A 19114-nucleotide genomic window follows, 5' to 3' on the forward strand; every position below is an offset into this window, starting at 1 on the left:
TTGACTCTTTACCAGTGCTTCTTAAAAATATTCTGGCTGGAACTCACTATGTTAGCTTATATTGTGTTGATCTATATAATATGATAATTTCTCATTTTATTCAGCTCTTCAATCCTCTGTCAGCTCCGGCTAATTGAGCCACCCTCCTGGCTACTTACTCCTTGGTTTTCTCTCTCTCTCTCTCTCTCTCTCTCTCTCTCTCTCTCTCTCTCTCTCTCTCTCTGATTATCTGAACACTTGAGTTTGAAATAATTTTCTTAATCCTTGCCCTTTAGCTAGACTTAATTTCACTCTAGAAACTGGTTTAAATAGTCCAGTAGTCACAACCCCAAGCCACATTTATCTGCTTTGTCTTTGAGGATATTAAGAAAGATAAATCAAGATTTAAATACACAGTTCAGGACAAAGTGATCTATATTTTCCCTTTCAAACTGTCGGCAGCTCAGAGAACTGGCTTCATAATGCACAAATTAAGATTTTTTTCTGCTTCGGTCTCCTTGCAGTGATTCTATGAGCCAGAATTAGAGAGCTCATAGGAAGGCATTAATACTTGGGGCATCTATATTCTAAAAGGCCTGTGGCCCTAAAGCTGTAATGACCAAAGATTGGCGTGGGTGTGTGGGGCTGCAAGTGTGGCGGGGTGCACGTGGGTGGGCAGGGCCACGCGATTCCACGCGCTGGGCTTCCACTAATACATATGAGGACAAATTTAGTGAGATTCACTGTTTATGCTACCAATGTTAATTGTCTGGGAATGTTTTATACTAACAGAAATATAGGTAAAGAATGCGGTAGAATTTATGGGAGGTACTAAAAAAAACACTCTTATTTTCTATATGCCATGATTTTCATTTTCCCTGGGAAATATTGATTCAAAACAGCTATGAAGTGATAGAATTCTCTTCCCTTGATAGTTATAAAGTTAGGAGAAAACATGGTCTGAGTTCTCAAGGAGATTAGAATTTAACAAAGATTCGTATGCTAACCAATACCAATGGATGCATCAATAAACACATGGTAGAAAACAAATATGAGGAAGTAAAGATACTCAGCGGGCTATAACTCAGTGTTAAGAAATAGTTGGATCAGAATAGGCTAGGCCAGTGGTCGGCAAACTGCGGCTCAGCAAACCGCGGCTCGCGAGCCACATGCGGCTCTTTGGCCACTTGAGTGTGGCTCTTCCACAAAATACCAGCTCTTCCACAAAATACCGACTTCTGCTTATGGGCCACAAAGTTTCAATCGCACTGTATGTGAGTGCCCGCAGGTGGTATTTTGTGGAAGAGCTACACTCAAGGGGCCAAAGAGCCGCATGTGGCTCGCGAGCCACGGTTTGCCGACCATGGGGCTAGGCAATGATATTTCAAGGCTGAGCAGCCTCATCAAAAGGAGAATGTGGCATGAATAAACATTTCCTTATTCAGAGGTTTATTTTTCAAAATGTATCTTTCCATACTGCACACTTGAAGTATTACACTGGACGCTGTGGGTGCCCTGCTGAAATAAATACACTTTACCAGACAAGTTCACCAGGCCTCCAGCTGTTGTGTTGGCTGCAAAGTGCTCACAGCTGCCCCTACTCCAGCGAATCATCTGAGCTCAGTGATCAAAAGGAGTGGCTCCCAAAAAGGTAACATTAATTTCACCTCGAAATTTGCTACTACTACAGATTCGGAACCTACTCCAGAACTACTGAATCAGACACGCTAGGGTGGGGCCCAGAAATCTGTCCTCTGTAGAGCCCCAAGTGATTCTGATTCACAGTGAAGCTTGAGAACTACTGTCCTGGTTTGATGGGAACCACCTTGTCTGGGAGCCTTGGCACCACCCCCGCCCCAGCTCCACAGATGATGACGATACACACTACAAAAGGCCAAACGCCTTGCCTCTGGAGTGGGGCGCACTACTCTGGTATGATTTATACTCCAGAGAAGCAGTTCACAAACTATGGTTCCTCCTCCAAATCTGTCTTCCTGACTTTTTTGTAAATAACATTTTATTGGAACAAACCAGGCTCATTTATTTTATTGGCTACAGCTGTTTACATCTACAATGGCAAGGTTGAGTAGTTGCAGGAAAGACTATCTGGCCCTTTACAGAAAAACAAAAAACAGTTGATTCTTGTTCTAGAGCAGCGGTTCTCAACCTGGGTCGTGACCCTTGTGGTGGTCAAACGACCCTTTCACAGGGGTTGCCTAAGACCATCCTGCATATCAGATATTTACATTACGATTCATCACAATAGCAACATTAAAGCTATGAAGTAGCAACAAAAATAATTTTATGGTTGTGTAACAACATGAGCAACTGTACTTAAAGGGCCAGAAGGTTGAGAACCATTGTTCTAGAGTCTTGCCTATTCCCAGCCCATCAGACCAACACTAGACTTCACTTGACACCACGTCCTGGCTTAGCTCTCTCTCCTTCTCCATTCTGCTTCCTTCTCTCTTATAGATTGCATCCAAGTCTTTGCCTCAGGCTCTGCTTCCTGACAATGAAACTTGACAAATATACTCGCATGCTTCTTTATTTTCCTGCTACTTTTTCTGTGTTTGCATTGGCATTAAGGGGGCTGTGAAGTTTCCCAGACACCCTCAACTTGCTCAGTAGGCAGTTCCCTCCTTGTTGGTCTTTTGGATCAGAGATACTCCTCTAAGAAAGGGATGTGTTTCTGATCTTTGCAACCCCAACTTTTCTTTCTACCACTTCTCTAATAGAGTATCAGTGACTACTTGGAACTGTCTTTACTACCATGGTTTAAGGGTCTCATATTATTTTATTTGCATTTATGTTTATAGAGCACCAGGAGAGTCCATGAAATTTCTCACCATATGATATCTGATTTGGCCAATGGCCAAGGACCTCTGGAAATACAATGAAAAGTAAAATAAATACTCATCCCAACCACTAGTGATAGTAAACTGTGGGCAGGAGTTGAGCTAAGATATTATTAAAAATAAAATAGATGCCGAAACCGGTTTGGCTCAGTGGATAGAGCGTCGGCTTGCGGACTGAAAGGTCCCAGGTTCGATTCCAGTCAAGGGCATGTACCTGGGTTGCGGGCATATCCCCAGTAGGAGATGTGCAGGAGGCAGCTGATCGATGTTTCTCTCTCATCGATGTTTCTAGCTCTCTGTCTCTCTCCCTTCCTCTCTGTAAAAAATCAATAAAAAATATTTAAAAAAAAAAAAATAAAATAAAATAAAATAGATAACATATTTTGTCTACATTTTGCTAAATGCCCTATCAAAGGAATTAAGTTTTAAGTAGCACCCAGGCCTGCAATGTCCATGCTAAGTTGTATACCTTCTTAATAATGAAGCAGCACCAGATTTTTTTTTTTTTCATTAGGATGATGTTTTCATTCGTGATACTTGCAGTTGATGCTTAGAAAAATATTCATGGTTTCTAATGCAGCATGTTTTAAAATATTTTCTTACAAGATGAGGAAGTAGGGCTAACACATACTGTGAACAATATAATGTCAGAGTCGAAAATGCAAAAGTCACTTTCTGGAAGGATAAAGATCTGGAATGAGAAAGAGAGCGAGACATTAATGAAACAGGATCAGGCATAATGAGGTTGCACTTTAATATTGGCTGACGATTCAGGCTGGGATGAAGAGTGAAGGGACTGTTCTTGTCTGTGTTTATAAAGTCTGTGACTATTCCTCAGGACACAGAAAAGGGATAGTTTCTCTACCCATCTTAGAAATCCCTGTTTGCCGGTCAGAAGACCACTGCAGGACTTTCAAATGCATGCTTTTGTAAGAAGCTGCTATATGTGTGGTAGTAGAATGATTTCTTCTATGGCTTGTAAGAAGCCATATGGCTTGTAAGAAGCTGCTATATGTGTGGTAGTAGAATGATTTCTTCATCAGAATAGGAATTTTATGAACTGAAGTTTAATTTAGAATGTCATTTGTTGATGAACTTCAGTAAAGTATTTTACATTCGAGGGGCTTTTATCAAAGCCCTTTTCAGCTTCCCAGTTGATTAAAAATCATTGTTGAGCACTAATAGGGTGAATAGTGGAGCACTCAAGATTTATAATTACATGCTCACATACAACCATTAGATTTTAATACAGTCATTCAAATCCTGCAATGATCAATATAATGGAGTAATAGGTAATAAAACACCACATTTGTATATCATTTAAAAATTCTCTCAAAGTACATTCATGACTTTATTTTAACTGCTCAACCATGCTGCAAAGGGGAATAGATATTTACTTAATTAATTAACTTAATCAAGCTCAATATAAACTTAATATAAAAATTAATGTTTATCCCTTTTTCCCAAGATGTCAACAGTGGAAGAAGAGTCCCCGCTGCCGCGGCTCCCAGAGCTGTTCGACACTAGCCAACAACTTCTGGATGAAGTGGAAGAGACGGCTGAACCCAGCACTTCCAAGAGAATCCAAAAGAAGGTATCGGAGGGGCTAACACAACTTGAGAAGGCAGCCGAAATGTTGTCAAAACTCGACTTGTTCAGCCGAAATGAAGATTTGGAGGAGATTGCTTCCACAGACCTGAAGTACCTGCTGGTGCCAGCACTTCAAGGCGCGCTGGCCATGAAGCAGGTCGACCCCAGCAAGCGTCTGGATCATTTGCTGTGGGCTCGGGAACACTTCGTAAACTACTTAACTCAGTGCCAATTCTACCACGTGGCAGAGTTCGAGTTGCCCCAAACCAACAACAACCCGACTGAAAATAACACAGCTCTTTCCCCCGTGGCCCATCCTAGTCTCCTTGCGATGGCAACCAAGAGGCAGACAAAAATAGAGAGATACAAGCAGAGGAAGGAGGTGGAGCAGAGGTTGTCCGCGATGAAATCTGCCATGGAAAGCGGCCAAGTAGATGATGAGAATGTTCGAGAATATTACCTCCTCCAGCTCCGAAGGTGGATTGTTATCAGCTTAGAAGAGATTGAGAGCATCGACCAGGAGATGACGATCCTGAGAGGAAGAGGCTGTTCATCAGAGGCATCAACTTCACCCTCATCTCATCAGGACAGGCCTCCAGGGAGACCCTTCATTCTCACTCGGAATGTGACCCAAACCAAAGTATTTGGAGCTGGTTATCCCAGTCTGGCATCTATGGCGGTGAGCGACTGGTATGACCAGTATGGGAAATGTGGAACATTACCAGATCAGGGAATACCCAAGACAACAACCGAGGTCAAAATAGTAGCTCAGGGAAAGGAAGATCAGAAACAAAAGAAGAAAGAGGATGATGAGCAAACACACAGCCAAGCTCGGGAGTGGGATGACTGGAAGGACACCCATCCTAGGGGCTACGGCAACCGACAGAACATGGGTTAGTCTTCCCACAACAAGACGGGACTGTGAGGGGCACATTTTCCCCATGAAGGAAAGCTGTGCTATCTCCCCCTCGCTGGGTTCCTGCTTCAGCTCTGTACCATGAAGGCAGTGATGCTTAATCTTGCTTTGTGTTCAATAAAGTGTCAAGCAATTAAGTGTGTATTTGTTCTCTAGATGATGAACCAGCAATTTTGTTTTGGCATTATCATGCTCATCATGACGTATTCCAGTTTCTTAAGTGGAAAGAAAAGAGTATTGAGAAAGGCTATGTATAATCAATGGCTAAATGAATTCTCCTGAAGGAATAAAAAAGTCTATTCTATTATATGATGAGCCTGTGTAGAAAAAATGAAGAAAATAAAAATTAATGTTTAATAGATAGATAGGGGAGCCATAGATAGGAGTACATGTTTTAGACAAAACCACAAAAGATTGGGTTCAAATATAAGCTCTGACTCTTACTACCTTTGTAGCATAGATTATGTTATTTGACATACCTGAACCTCATCTTTAAAACAGACAAATGTGTTATTGAGTAACACCTATGGTTATATATGTAAACTACTTAGAACAAAGAAAATGTTTAGTGAATGTTGCTTTCTTTGCTGTTCACTCTCAGATGTATGCCTCTAAAATTTTCAAATTTTCAAAAGAAGCTTCCAAGTTAAAACATCTTGTAAAATGGGTAGTTGATGACTACAATAGAAAAAAAATGCTATTTAAAAAAAATCTACCCAAAAATAGTGCCATTAAACCTAGGTGAGTTCATTCAGCTATGAGTTTCCAAACAACTAAAAGGAAACGTCATCAGTTACCTGATGTTCACTACAGACAAAAGAAAGCTTGCACATTACACACACAAATAAACCTTGACTTGAAATCAAGGTAAGTGAGGTGAATTTCTGTGGGCCTTTTTAAAACTGATACTTGCAAGCATAGTGGACACTGCCTAGCTACAGCTTTACAAAAACAATAGAAACACTGATGAGACAGTTTCCATATCGACCCTCAGTTATGCTCAGGGCAAAACTTTGTATCATCAATCAGTGAAGGCATTTCTATGGAGAACTGAGATAATTTGGTGCAAATACATTGCTTCTTGATGATCTAACTTAAAATGGGCCAAGCTTAGAGAATCGAGCAGTATGAAAAGAAGTATTCAGCAGGTCCATTAGACTGTCTTTTTCAAATATTAGATGTCTTAAGCCAGCCCTTTGCAGGTGCTGGCTCACAGACAACTCACGATTAAACTCAAACAACTACCCATAGTGCAGCTCTTCCATGCTGCTGGCTAGTGTGAAAGCCATATGCTTTAGACACTAAATGAGGGAGGCAGAGTTCTCATTATGTTAGGAAAGTTGTGACCTTTATTTACATTTTTGCTAACTCAGTGGGCCAGACCATCAACCTATTTCAGTAGAGACTTGGGGCAATAGAGGTATTTGTAGATAAAGTTGTTATTTCCCTTTTCAAGTGCGTGCAAGAAATCCTTGGTTGCAGTCCTCAAGTTCCGTCCCTTGTAACGCACAAAGGATGATCATCATCTTCATATTACAGACGTGAAGTGTCTCTTAATGCTGCAGTCTGCAGCATATTGCTTAGAGTATTCATTCTCTGATTCCCTGGACCAGAGTGGTTTACAGTAAATAGTGTGCATGGCCTAAGCTGCTAAAACAACCCAATCACAATACTACTTTAGCATATTGCTTCTGCCTTTCCTTCTGGTTCAATCCATTTCAGATGAATGGTCAGTAATCTTGTTTTATGTCATAAAATTCTGCTTTGGATGTGTGTTTCCAAAGACAAGATCTTTCAGACTCAGCTGGTTGCCCCGATGTCAATATATGTTTGTTCTTTAAAAATGTATTTTTATTGTTGAAAGTATTACAGATGTTCCCCTTTCCCCCATTTGACCCCTTCTGGCCCACACCTGCCCCTTACCCCAGGCCTTTACCACACTATTGTCTGTGTCCATGGTTATGCATATATGCATAGAAATTCTTAATCTCTTCCCCTCCCACCCACCTACCTCTGCTTTCAAGGACTTTGGCTCAGTCATATAGAGTGGACCTGATTTTTTAAAAATCTATTTCACATTATTTATGTAGCTCTTGCAAATATTTTCTTTCTTTTTTTTTTTTTTTTAGTTAAGGTATTACAAATGTGTCAATGGACATGGACAACAGGGGGGATGGGAGCATGAGTGTGTGGGGGGGGGAGGTTGGGGGTTAATGGGGGGGATGAGGACACACATTTGCAAATATTTTCATTATTCTTTTTATACAAAGCCATAATTCTAAGATTTGAAGAACAGAATAAGCTTTGAAAATTTAAGGCAGCCACCCTGTTCAAATATTTAACATGTAAATGGAGTATGTCAGTGCATGTGGCATACGTTTGAGAGAAGAGACTGATGGTTGTGTAATAGCTGCTCACTTATTTTAAAGACTAGAGGCCCGGTGCACAAAATTCATGCACGGGGGTTTCCCTCAGCCCAGCCTGCACCCACTCCAGTCGGGGACTCCTCGGGGGATGTCCAACCCCAGACACCAGCAGTCGGACACCCCTCTCACAATCAAGGACCGCTGGCTCCTAACCACTCACCTGCCTGCCTGCCTGATTACCCCTAACCCCTCTGCTTGCCTGCCTGATTGCCCCTAACTGCCTCTGCCTGCCTGCCTGATCACCCCTAACTTCACTGCCTGCCTGATTGACCCTAACTGCCCTCCCCTGCCGGCCTGATCTCACCCCCAACTGCCTCTGCCTGCCTGATGACCCCTAACTGCCCTCCCTTGCCAGCCTGATCTCACCCCCAACTGCCCTCACCTGCCAGCCTGGTTGCCCCCAACTGTCCTCCCCTGCCAGCTTGATCCTGCTCCCAACGGCCCTATCCTGCTGGCCTGATCTTGCCCCTAACTGCTCTCCCCTGCTGGCCTGATCACCCCTAACTGCCTCTGCCTGCCTGATCGCCCCTAACTGCCCTCACCTGCTGACCTGATCTCGCCCCTAACTGCTCTCCCCTGCTGGCCTGATCACCCCTAATTGCCTCTGCCTGCCTGATCACCCCTAACTGCCCTCCCCGCAGGCCTGATCTGCCCCAAACTTCTCTCCTCTGATGGCCAATTTGGTTCTGATTGGTCAGTTTCTATGCCAGTCAGAGTCTCTGGGCCTATCAACTGGGCCTGGTCAGAAAGGCGGGACTGGTAGGCAGCCCCGGTGGAGGCCTGGAGAGAAATGGAGGCGTGGCTGTTGGCCATGGCGGGAGAGAAAGGGAGGCAAGTTCCGATCAACGGCTGCCACAGAGGCTACGGATCAGACCCTGCCTCTCTCTGTGCAGGTCTCTCTCTGGGCCTGATCCGCAGCCCCCTAGGCAGTCAGTGCTGCGTCAGGGCACCCGCCGCAGCCTCAGTAAGTGCTGGGTCGCCATGGCAACCCAGCACTGACTTCCGGTCTGGTCAAGCCTTCTGTCATAATTGGTCATGTAAGGGATCTACTTTACTTAGAAGACAGTTCTCCAGACTTAGTACTGGGGTGAAGGCCAATGGAGCAGGTGCCATTTTGAATCAGTTCCAGTCTGTTCTGTCAGTTGTCCCTCCACAGCAGGGCCAGAATGCTTGCCTCATCACCGGGGCAACAAGGCAAGTGTTCTGCTCTGGCCACTCCGTGCCCGCTGCTCAGAGGCCCTCCACAGCCGGGGTGTAACGTTTTCCTCATCATCGCAGCAACAAAGCAAGCATTCCGCCAAGCTACTCATGCTGCCCACTCCCAGAGGCCGCCCCCCAGGACTGAGGGACTCTGGCGGGGCTGAGGGGACTGAGTGCCGCCATCTTGTGGCTATGAGCACTGCCATCTTTGTGGAGGAGTGATGGTCAATTTGCATATCCCCTCTTTATTAGATAGGATTCCTTTACTGATGATGTTGCCATTTACATATGCTATACACTTCTGACACCCATAGTAAAGGGGGATTGTGACAATAACACATGAGCATACTTTTCAATCCAATGTTGCACCTGGTCTCATAGTTAATGTGGTATTTCTTTATCATTATCTGTCTTTTGTAAGAGAAAAGTTCCCAGACATGGGGAATATATCATGTTCTCCTGGGACTCATCCTAACATTAAAATTTGGCAGTTGTAGCCTCCAGCTTTGTTGTATTTTTTATTACAAAATAGAAAGTCTAAGTTCTGAATTGTTCAACGTGAAATGCAGAGCTTACTCTGACACCAATACTATTCCCTTGGGGGGTAACCCAAGTCAACACTTTGAGGTGCATCCTCTTTGAAAAAAATTGATTAATGTTTAGTCTCAACAATTTAATGGTTGGTCACAAAATAAAATGTTCCTATATATATTGACAGGTGTTTCATGAGGTATTTTTAAATATGCAGTATTTATTAAGCACTTACTGTGTCCTGAGCATACTGTGAGGCTTGTGGATAAAGATAAAGTTCAGCCCTAACCGGTTTGGCTCAGTGGATAGAGCGTCGGCCTGCGGACTGAAGGGTCCCAGTTTCAATTCTGGTCAAGGGCATGTACGTTGGTTGTGGGCACATCCCCAGTAGGGTATGTGCAGGAGGCAGCTGATCGATGTTTCTCTCTCATGGATGTTTTTAACTTTCTATCCCTTTCCCTTCCTCTCTGTAAAAAATCAATAAAATATATTTTTAAAAAAGATAAAGTTCAATCCCCATCTTTGATGAATTCATTGATTAGTTGAGGAACCTGAATATAAATGCATGATTTAAAATATAGTGTATTAACTTTAAAATAGATGTATGAACAGAGTGTTATGGGAGCCCTGCTTCTAGGAAACTTAGAAAAGGATATTTGGTCTGATCATTTAAGGATAATTAAGAATTTTCCATGTGAAGAAAAGTGTGTGTGTGTGTGTGTGTGTGTGTGTGTGTGTGTGTTCATGGTGGTGGTAATGGGTTGCTGTTTGGTCAACCCAATTGTTTCCTAAAGTATAGAAGGGAATGGTATATGGAGAAGATAAGTGCTTTTGAAGCAGAGTATTTGGCCATGGAGAAAAGCCCATCATAGGGGGACTGAATTGGACAGTTAGATTTCGACCAACTTCAATTTCTGTCGCCCTATTGGAAGTCCTAAGGAAATTTCCAGCACATAAGGTTATAACTTATTCATCAATATCTTAAAGCAGTGGTTCTCAACCTGTGGGTCGCGACCCCTTTGGGGGTCAAATGAGCCTTTCACAGGGGTTGCCTAAATACATCCTGCATATCAGATATTTACATTATGATTCATAACAGTAGCAAAATTACAGTTATGAAGTAGCAACGAAAATAATTTTATGGTTGGGGGTCACCAAAACATGAGGAACAGTATTAAAGGGTCGTGGCATTAGGAAGGTTGAGAACCACTGTCTTAAAGTATAATAGACATCTGAGTCTGAAACATCTGGGACCGAAGGAGTCCACCAGATTTTACTTCTGTAACTTCAAGTCCTGGGATTAATATAGTAGATGGATGATCAATTGCTCATGCCTCTTAGGCCTATGTGTGTCTTCAGTACAACCCAGACTTCTTTGTTTCTCCTTGTCTATGGGCTTATAATGCCACCCTCAAAGGCGAGGCAAAACAAATGTCAGCACCTGCATCCTTAGTATGCTGAGTAGTGCATGTTTACACTACCAGCAAGGTACCTGCATGCACCTTGCAGCCCATGTGCTGAGACAAAGATTCACTTTGATGAAAAGAGGTGGGAAAATGTAGGCCGCATTTAAATAGTGACATATCTGGAGAACTGAGTCAGTTTCAGGAGGGACTGAGCATCCTTCATCATCTTTAACTGCTACTGAGCTCCCACTCTAGGATTAACATGGTTGGTATGGGTTTTCTTTATAGAAGGCATTGGGGTTGGCAAAGTCTTAATTCCTTCAAGATCCTGGAGAAGACTCTTCAAGGCCAGTGGCTGTGTCTGTCTTAGTCACCATTATTTCCCTCGCACTTAGAAAAAATGTTCGTTATTTATTGAATAAGCGTATGTTTCCTGTATAGTCTTACATAAAATTTTTCTCAGCTATTTTAAAAGTACTATTTATAAGTATTTAAACTTGAAGATGAAAAAAAGCAATTAGGTGCCCATCTGTATATTAGGAACTTTCTTATAAAGTATTCTTATGATGTTCCCTGGGAAACTAAGATGAAGGGAAGTCATAAGGACTATATTTAGTGTTCAAATAGTGAATATATCTTGACTTGAACAACAACAACAAAAATAACTTGATTCATTCATATTGGTCAACATGACCTAGACAAAAAAATGTTTTAGCTTGCTGTATTTCTCTTATTAAGTAAGACATCAGTGAGCCAATAGTAGTAAGACCCTAACCTTTTGCCCTGGGTTTCAGAGGAGATGACAGTAACGGAAGGCCTCATGACAGGTGATAGCCGTGATGGAGCGGGACCAGCTAAGGCAGGAGGTGGGGCAGGAGGTGGTGACTGAGCTCTCTATGAAGCTCCAAGTCCTATCTTAGCCTGATCTACAGTTATCATAACATTCATTCAAATGATCCCTCGAGACCCAACACTGTATCTTCATTTGTCATCAGGACAGGAAAAGCCAGACAGCATGGCTGATCTCTAGTCCAGAGGAGTCATCCAAGCTGCACCAGCTTTTACCCACAGCTACCCTGAGGGCTTCATGCTTGATAGGAAAAGATTTATAGGGTTAGCCTGTGGCAAGGCTGATCATTGGAGGGTTCCCTGGAATCGTGCAGTGAGCAGTGTGGCTGAGGAGGGGCCCTGATCTCTCTGTTCTTGAGGAAGTCCAGGAACATGGGGACCCTGGAGCTGGTGCGACTCCTCTCTTTGTTTTCAACTGAAAATAATAAGCTTCTTTTCTGTCTTTAAAAATATGCTTGATGCATTGTTTGAAACAGGTACATTTAGAGATAACAGAAAGAGATTGTAAATAACTCAATTTGGTACAGTAGCTTTTCTATGAGTCTACTGGAAATAACCATTTGTAGGGCAAGAAGAATAAATGCTGATCTTACATTTATCAGCCAAATGCCAGTCAGAGGAGGGGGTCATTGACTTTTTCACCTTTATTTTAATTATCAATTATTTAGCGCCATCTATAAACCACATACCATGTTAGAAGCTGAAGTGTCCTCACCATCATTGCAAGAGGCATCCACAACAAAGCTGCTGCCCTTCTTTCCTTCTCTCAACATTTTGTGTTTAAAGGAACTAGGGGGTTGACATTTACAAGGGGAAAAAATAACCCAGTAGTTCTGCTCTTAGCATGAGGGGCTTCATCAGGAAAGTGCAGTTGATGAATAACCTAGTTTGAAAATTGCACTGATGTGTTACTGACCTGCCAGAGAAATGCCTGTGGCTGGGGGCTGTGTTGTGGTGATGTATGGGCAGGACAGGTGGATTCATAGCTAGACTGCTCCCTTGCTCTTGGTAAAACAAGGCTTCTGTCATACATGACTTCAGGTGTCATAATTCCTAGAACAAGAACCAGCATTTCCAAGGAAGTTTCTGGCAGTTGCTTGGAGGAGGTTAAATTAAGTCTGGATATAAGGTTAATATTTTTTTCCTTCGATAAAATTACCAAGAAAATATGGTTGTACTTTGAGGATACTTGCAGGAAAATCGTTATCCAAATAATTGGTGGACTTACTTTGTACTTTCATCTGTAGTGTGTTCCAGAATGTTGATGTGTGATAAAAATGATTTCTGTTAAGTAAAAAAAAAATTGGAAAGAACAGTTTACTTTTTTTGTTTGAGGTCTTTGTTTTACTCTTAATAAAATCAGAATATACGCCGAAGCCGGTTTGGCTCAGTGGATAGAGCGTCGGCCTGCGGACTGAAAGGTCCCGGGTTCGATTCCGGTCAAGGGCATGTACCTGGGTTGCGGGCATATCCCCAGTAGGAGATGTGCAGGAGGCAGCTGATCGATGATTCTCTCTCATCGATGTTTCTGACTATCTCTCTCCCTTCCTCTCTGTAAAAAATCAATAAAATATATTTAAAAAAAAAATCAGAATATAACTGATTCACCGTATAGAGGGGTTGAGAAGTAGCTTATAGATTGGATGCCTGTAAGGAGGCCTGTGAATATTTTAGTGGCACAAAAATGCTTATTATCAATAATAATAGTAATAAGCAGTGAAGGATTCAGCGGAAGAAGTCAAAGGGAAGACAGTGTCACATTGTTTTGTTGGAATTTTTTTAAAAAAACTTTGGCTTTTTTATGCATGTGACACTTTCAATTGTGTAGGAGAGAATAAGTGTTCTAAATGCAGTGCTTGGTTGTCTAAGGAATTCTTGATGGAGACAGACTTCACATGAAGTCTAAATTGTCACTCACTGTCTGAGTTTCAGCATTAAGAACTTTGGAAGGTAATTTGTTTATTCTCAGTGTAACCTCAGGCTTATTTCTCCTAGGTTATCTAGAAGAAATGTCACTTATAAGTAGAAAATATCCCTGAGACTGCTTCAGGCTTGAGCACAGTTTTTCTTGTCAAAAAATTAAGTCCAATCTTGAAAGTTATCAGTATATGCATATATATATATATATATATATATATATATATATATATATATATATATTTCCCTATTTTGTCCGTTTCCCAGAGACTAACGGATGAAATGACTAGAAGGGGGAGGAAAGGAGATTATTCTTACATTGAAAAATACTAAGAATCTAAGAATATTTGCTAGCATTTTCTAAGTGTGCATTAACAATCTGTGTATACATGATTGATATGTTCTGAGTCTCTGCAAAGGAAGGTCATAGGCTGTTACCTATACAGAGAAGATCCTAAAACAACTGTGTAAATTCACATTCTTTTACCACTTCCTTCTCAAATATCAATTTATTTTAATGAATGGATCATTTTTAAGTATATATATTACTTTTAAAAATAATCTTTAGAATTATTTTAAAGGGAAAATTAATAATATTTTAGTTAAATTGTGTTTGTGTGTGTGTGTGCATTTTCCATGTAGAAATATGAAAGGCAACATCCACAGTAAATGTATTCGACTTTGCAATGTTATTTCGCTCATGAAAAGCAGCCTTGGTAAGAGGAGTACATAGACTGGACAATCAGAAAGAAAGAGGCCAGGATTCTGAACCTGGTGAGCTGCTGGGAGCTTGTGTGACTCAAAGCCCACCCTGCACCTCCTAGACAGAGGGGAGATGGGAGGTTTGCATTCTGTAATGACAGTGTGGGACTCCCTGATGCTCTCATGAGTGCTGGAGTCCAAGACATTTCTGTTTTTTTTTTTTTTTTTTTTTTAAAATTATTGATTTCAGAGAGGAAGGGAGAGGGAGAGAGAGATAGAAACATCAGAAGAGAAATCATTGATTGGCTGCCTCCTGCCCACGCCCTACTGGGGATCGAGCTGGCAACCTGGGCATGTGTCCTTGACTGGAGTGGAACCCGGGATCCTTCAGTCCACAGGCCGACGCTCTATCCACTGAGCCAAACCAGCTAGGGCCCAAGATATTTCTTGATGTAGATCAGAAATCAAATTCCTCTGGAGGAATTCTATTTTGTTTTTAAGCAGATGTTCACAGGGCTGCAATCCTTATTAAACACCAGCACCAGGGAAATGTTACAGACAGGAATGCATCCTGTCCATCACAGTTTAGACTGGTTTGGCAAAGGATTAGTAATGATTTGGAAAATTCCAGAACTAGTTTGATGTCAGGATGTTAAAAGTACTTTATGCTGGGGTCAGAAAGGTGGCTTTGAATCTCTGGGGGGAGTCAATTATCCGACCAAAGCCCAGATGTTTTATTCAAGACAACAAGTACTAGACCTTCCGTGGGGCACATACAGAGTTATAAGCCATGAGCTCTGTTTCAAAAGAGGCTGCAGTTAGTTGTGGAAAAATTCAGAACTGTATGATAAATAATGGGAAAAGGCAGGATATATAAAGTGCCCAGTGAAAGGCAGGGAAGGTGAAGGTGGAAGGGAAGAATGTGTATGGGTTCGCGTTCTTTAATTCAAATCAACAATCTTGCTCTGGATAACCTGGGCAAAAGAGGATTTATTTGAAGATTTTCAGAAACACAGGCTTGCCAGGAAATCTTGAGAGTCTGGCTTGGAGGCCTGGAGGACACAGACTTTGAAGGCTTACAGAACAGGCTTGCAGGCGCTGTTCAGAAGCCTGGGGTGCCATTAGTCTTGGTATTTGAAGAAATTATAAGTGTTAGATTACTCCAAGTCGTGGAGATATTTTATCCCGCCATAGATGTAGAGATGGAGTTTACGGTATACTTGGAATAATGCGTAGGTCCTTCTGCTTGAAATGAATGACTAATGCATGAGGAAAGAGAGCAAATTGGCAAAGTAAGTGGGGAGCAGATTAAGGAGCCTTGCTAAAATTATCTCATGGCAGTGGGGAGCTATTTGTAATATTTAGCAAGAGTAACATGATGATAATAACAACACTTTAACACTGTTCTTTAGAGTGGCACGATTTCAAAGAAAAGAGCTCTACCCCCTTCCTTCCTCCTGAGATTTCTGAATTCAGCCTTCCCAGGTTTGTTCCTAACTGCTTACTTTCCTTGCAACTGTCATTGTCTAGGGCAGCATTTCTCAATAGAGTAGCTAAAGGCTACCTGGTTCAGAAATGACTGCTAGGAATTTTGTGAGGATCAGCTCTGGGAAACAGACTCTCACATCATTTAGCTCCCAAACTCATATTTTCTATGACACCATTACGGTTTCAGGACGATTTTTTTAAAATAAAAAACTATCTCCCTTCCTCTGGAAATGCTGGTGTCCCTCTGAAATTGAAGGATATTTCCTGGAGACAGCCTTCTTTCAGTAAGATGCTACAGAGAGCTGAGAAGACCCCAAACAAGCCATTGCATCCGTCTCTTGCATCCTGTGCAGAAATCAAAAGTTCCAGTTAAGTTCCTGTCAACTGACTCTGGAACCGAAAACGTACATGCTTTGGGAAATGTCCTGTCAGGTACCTAACGTGTAGCCCTGCTTCTGCTATTCCAGCCCATTGCTTTTGGAAAGGGCACTGTGGTCCTGCTGCTCACTCAGCCGCTCCAGGTTAATGGCCCTGCACTATTCCGCTAAAGAGGCTGGAGGTTGTTCTCTGTGTTTCTCACCCAATGTGTGGTTTCCTGTTTCTTCCCGTTCACCTGCTTCTCTTTTCTGAGGGCGCAGTGTGCTGACATTTCCAGAGCTGGCCAGACACAGCTGAACATGCCCTCTCCTGTCTGGCGCGGCTCAGTGGTTGAGCATCGACCTACGAACCAGGAGGTCACAGTTTGATTCCTGGTCAGGGCATATGCCTGGGTTGCGGGCTCGTTCCCCATTGGGGGGCGTGCAGGAGGCAGCCAATCATGATTTTCTCTCATCATTGATGTTTCTGTCTCTTCCTCTTCCTCCCTCTCTGAAATCAATAAAAATATATTTTTAATTAAAAAAATAAAATAAAAATGACTGTGTAAGAGATGTAATACCGTCCTCTTCCCCGAAGCAGTGTTTGTGTTCAGGAGAGGGTACTGCTCAGCCCAAACAACTGACATCTCATCAGAGATGGCTTAGGCTCTGAGGCTCAGTCAAGTGCCCTTTCCACTCTGTGGATCGCCCTCTTCTCCCAGGTAGAATTACTTTTTCCTTTGTGTCCGCAACATTTTGCTCACATTTTCATAGTTGCTATCACAGTCTAACTTGCTTGTTCATTAGCTATAATCATGGCCTTGTTATGAGACAAAACTGGACCTGTATCTCAAAAATATTTGTATGCGCAGCATCTAGAACAGTCTTTGCCCTCTACAGAAGCTCCTAATGGTTTGGTGCATTGAATGGAACTGACACAGTTATCCTGGGGCAGGGTAAACAAAGAGTACTGTGCATGCTTTCACTTTGAGTCCATTCAGAATAATTTGCCAGAGGTGTAAATAGGTGTAGAGAGATGAGATGGGCATCCCAAGTCATTCTCTAAGAGATCAACTAAATACTCTTTGTCCTGTTCCTAATATACATTTAAACACTACCAATGTGGGTATCATCTGTCAGTTATTAACTGGTTGGTCCCAGTTGCGTAGCTCTGATTGGTTATGGAGCAGTTCTGATGAGATGGGGCAGACCTCAGTGTATTGGTCAAAAGAAAAAAACAGAGTCTTCTTTATAATAGTTGACTCAGACAGCATGAACGACCATGGCCTACACACGAGACCGGGAGTTCAGCCAGACATATTTCCCAGTATTCAGAGTGCATGAGAAGCCCAGCCAGCAGAGGGCCGCTAGACTCTCATTATTTATAAAATTTGAGTCCTCGGTTGACCACAGTGAGTCCATCTCAGCAGGTGGAATATTCTTTCTCTAAGATCACATCAAATGTTTCTTGGGGTCCGCAATTGTGAGCATTGAGTGAAATAATACATGCAAAGCACTGAATACATAGTAACTTCTCACTAAATATTCTTTATTTTATTTTTAAAATTATTTTTATTTTCACAATACTGAGATTCAGGATACTTCCATTTTACAGATGAAGTAATGATAGTAACTGTCATGTATTGGGTGCATTCTTTCGTTGAATTTGTACTACAAGCTTGTGGGAAAGTATCATTATCATCCCCACTTTCCCAAAGAGGAACCAGGCTATATCCTGGGTCACCCATCTGGGTAAGAGAACTGGGATTCAAACTTAACTCTGACCAATTCCCCTGGCTTCCTTCTTTCAACGATGACAAGCTGCCTATAAGGATTGCCACTTTAAAATTGCACACAGCCTTCTTAAAATATTTGTTCTTCAAATGAAATACCCCAGTCAGTTCTAAACCTTCACTACTTGGGGAATCGGAGGCTCACCCAGTGTGATGCTGAAGTGCGCCCCCTGTCCTGCGAAACCTCAGACACAAGGGCTTTTGGCTCTGAGCTGCCTCCATTGTACTGAGAGGCTGGAGGCACTTGGGAGGAAGAGCCTTGTAAATGTAAGCCGCTGTTTCTGCACAAGAGATCTGTTGCCATTACTGAATATATTAGTTCATTATACTTCTCCATAATAATTAAAAAGCACGTTCAGCAAGCATTGTGGAATCATACATTTCAAACTCTGCACTGACATTTTATAAGCTTTTTGTTATTAATATGTGAGTTTTAACTATTGTTCCCCGTCAGGGGGTAACTGATCGCTGAATAAAAATTGTTAAATGCAGCTTCAGCTTTCAAATGTGAACAGATAGGCCAAAGCAAAATCGGATTGGAAGTTGGACCCTTGCCAGCTCTTGAGTCCTGAGAGAGATCCGAGACCTCGGGAAAAATAGCCAAGTTATAAAATATGATTTCCTTTTGCTTTCACTTTGTTTCTTCAAATGTAACATTCCCATGTCGTCCGTAGTGATGTTTGATCACATCAAAGCTAACTGACATACATCTTGTGAAACTCTCAAAATATTTTGCTGAATAACCTAGAGAGGTCATTTATACTTTAGTGTGATTAAGACCCAGATTTATTAGAAGTGATTCCAAGTTTTCTCCCCCATCCCAAGTTTTGTACTAGTTCTTGACAAAAGTTTCCCAATTCTGTGGGAAAATGAAGGGCAAATTGGCATATTTTCCATGACACTAAATTCGTTCATCTGTAAGTGCTGCTCCTTTATTTTGTGGTTCATTCTTTTCAAAATGTTCTGTGTTGATATGTCCCTTTGTATTTTGAAATGGTGGTAATAGTAGACTGAAGTTTTTACTTGTTAATATTTTTGGAACTATGCAAAGTTGCTAGCTTTATTTCTGTTTGCCATTTTTATGTGTTTGTTTTTAATTTACT

At 41.9% G+C, this 19114-nt stretch overlaps 1 protein-coding gene across 1 annotated transcript; it reads left to right on the forward strand.

Moving 5' to 3' along the window:
- The first annotated feature begins 4305 nt into the window (after positions 1 to 4305).
- Positions 4306 to 5325, forward strand: LOC118664042 (immunoglobulin-binding protein 1-like). Its single transcript, XM_036323946.1, has one exon. It carries the CDS (start codon positions 4306 to 4308, stop codon positions 5323 to 5325), a length of 1020 nt encoding a protein of 339 aa, XP_036179839.1.
- The last annotated feature ends 13789 nt before the right edge of the window (positions 5326 to 19114 follow it).

Source organism: Myotis myotis, unplaced genomic scaffold (assembly GCF_014108235.1).
Source record: "Myotis myotis isolate mMyoMyo1 unplaced genomic scaffold, mMyoMyo1.p scaffold_m19_p_10, whole genome shotgun sequence".
NCBI classification, from domain to species: domain Eukaryota; kingdom Metazoa; phylum Chordata; class Mammalia; order Chiroptera; family Vespertilionidae; genus Myotis; species Myotis myotis.

What these genes read in the sequence shown, in the direction of transcription:
- LOC118664042 (XM_036323946.1), top strand. Translation starts at nt 4,306, where the DNA reads ATGTCAACAGTGGAAGAAGAGTCCCCGCTGCCGCGGCTCCCAGAGCTG.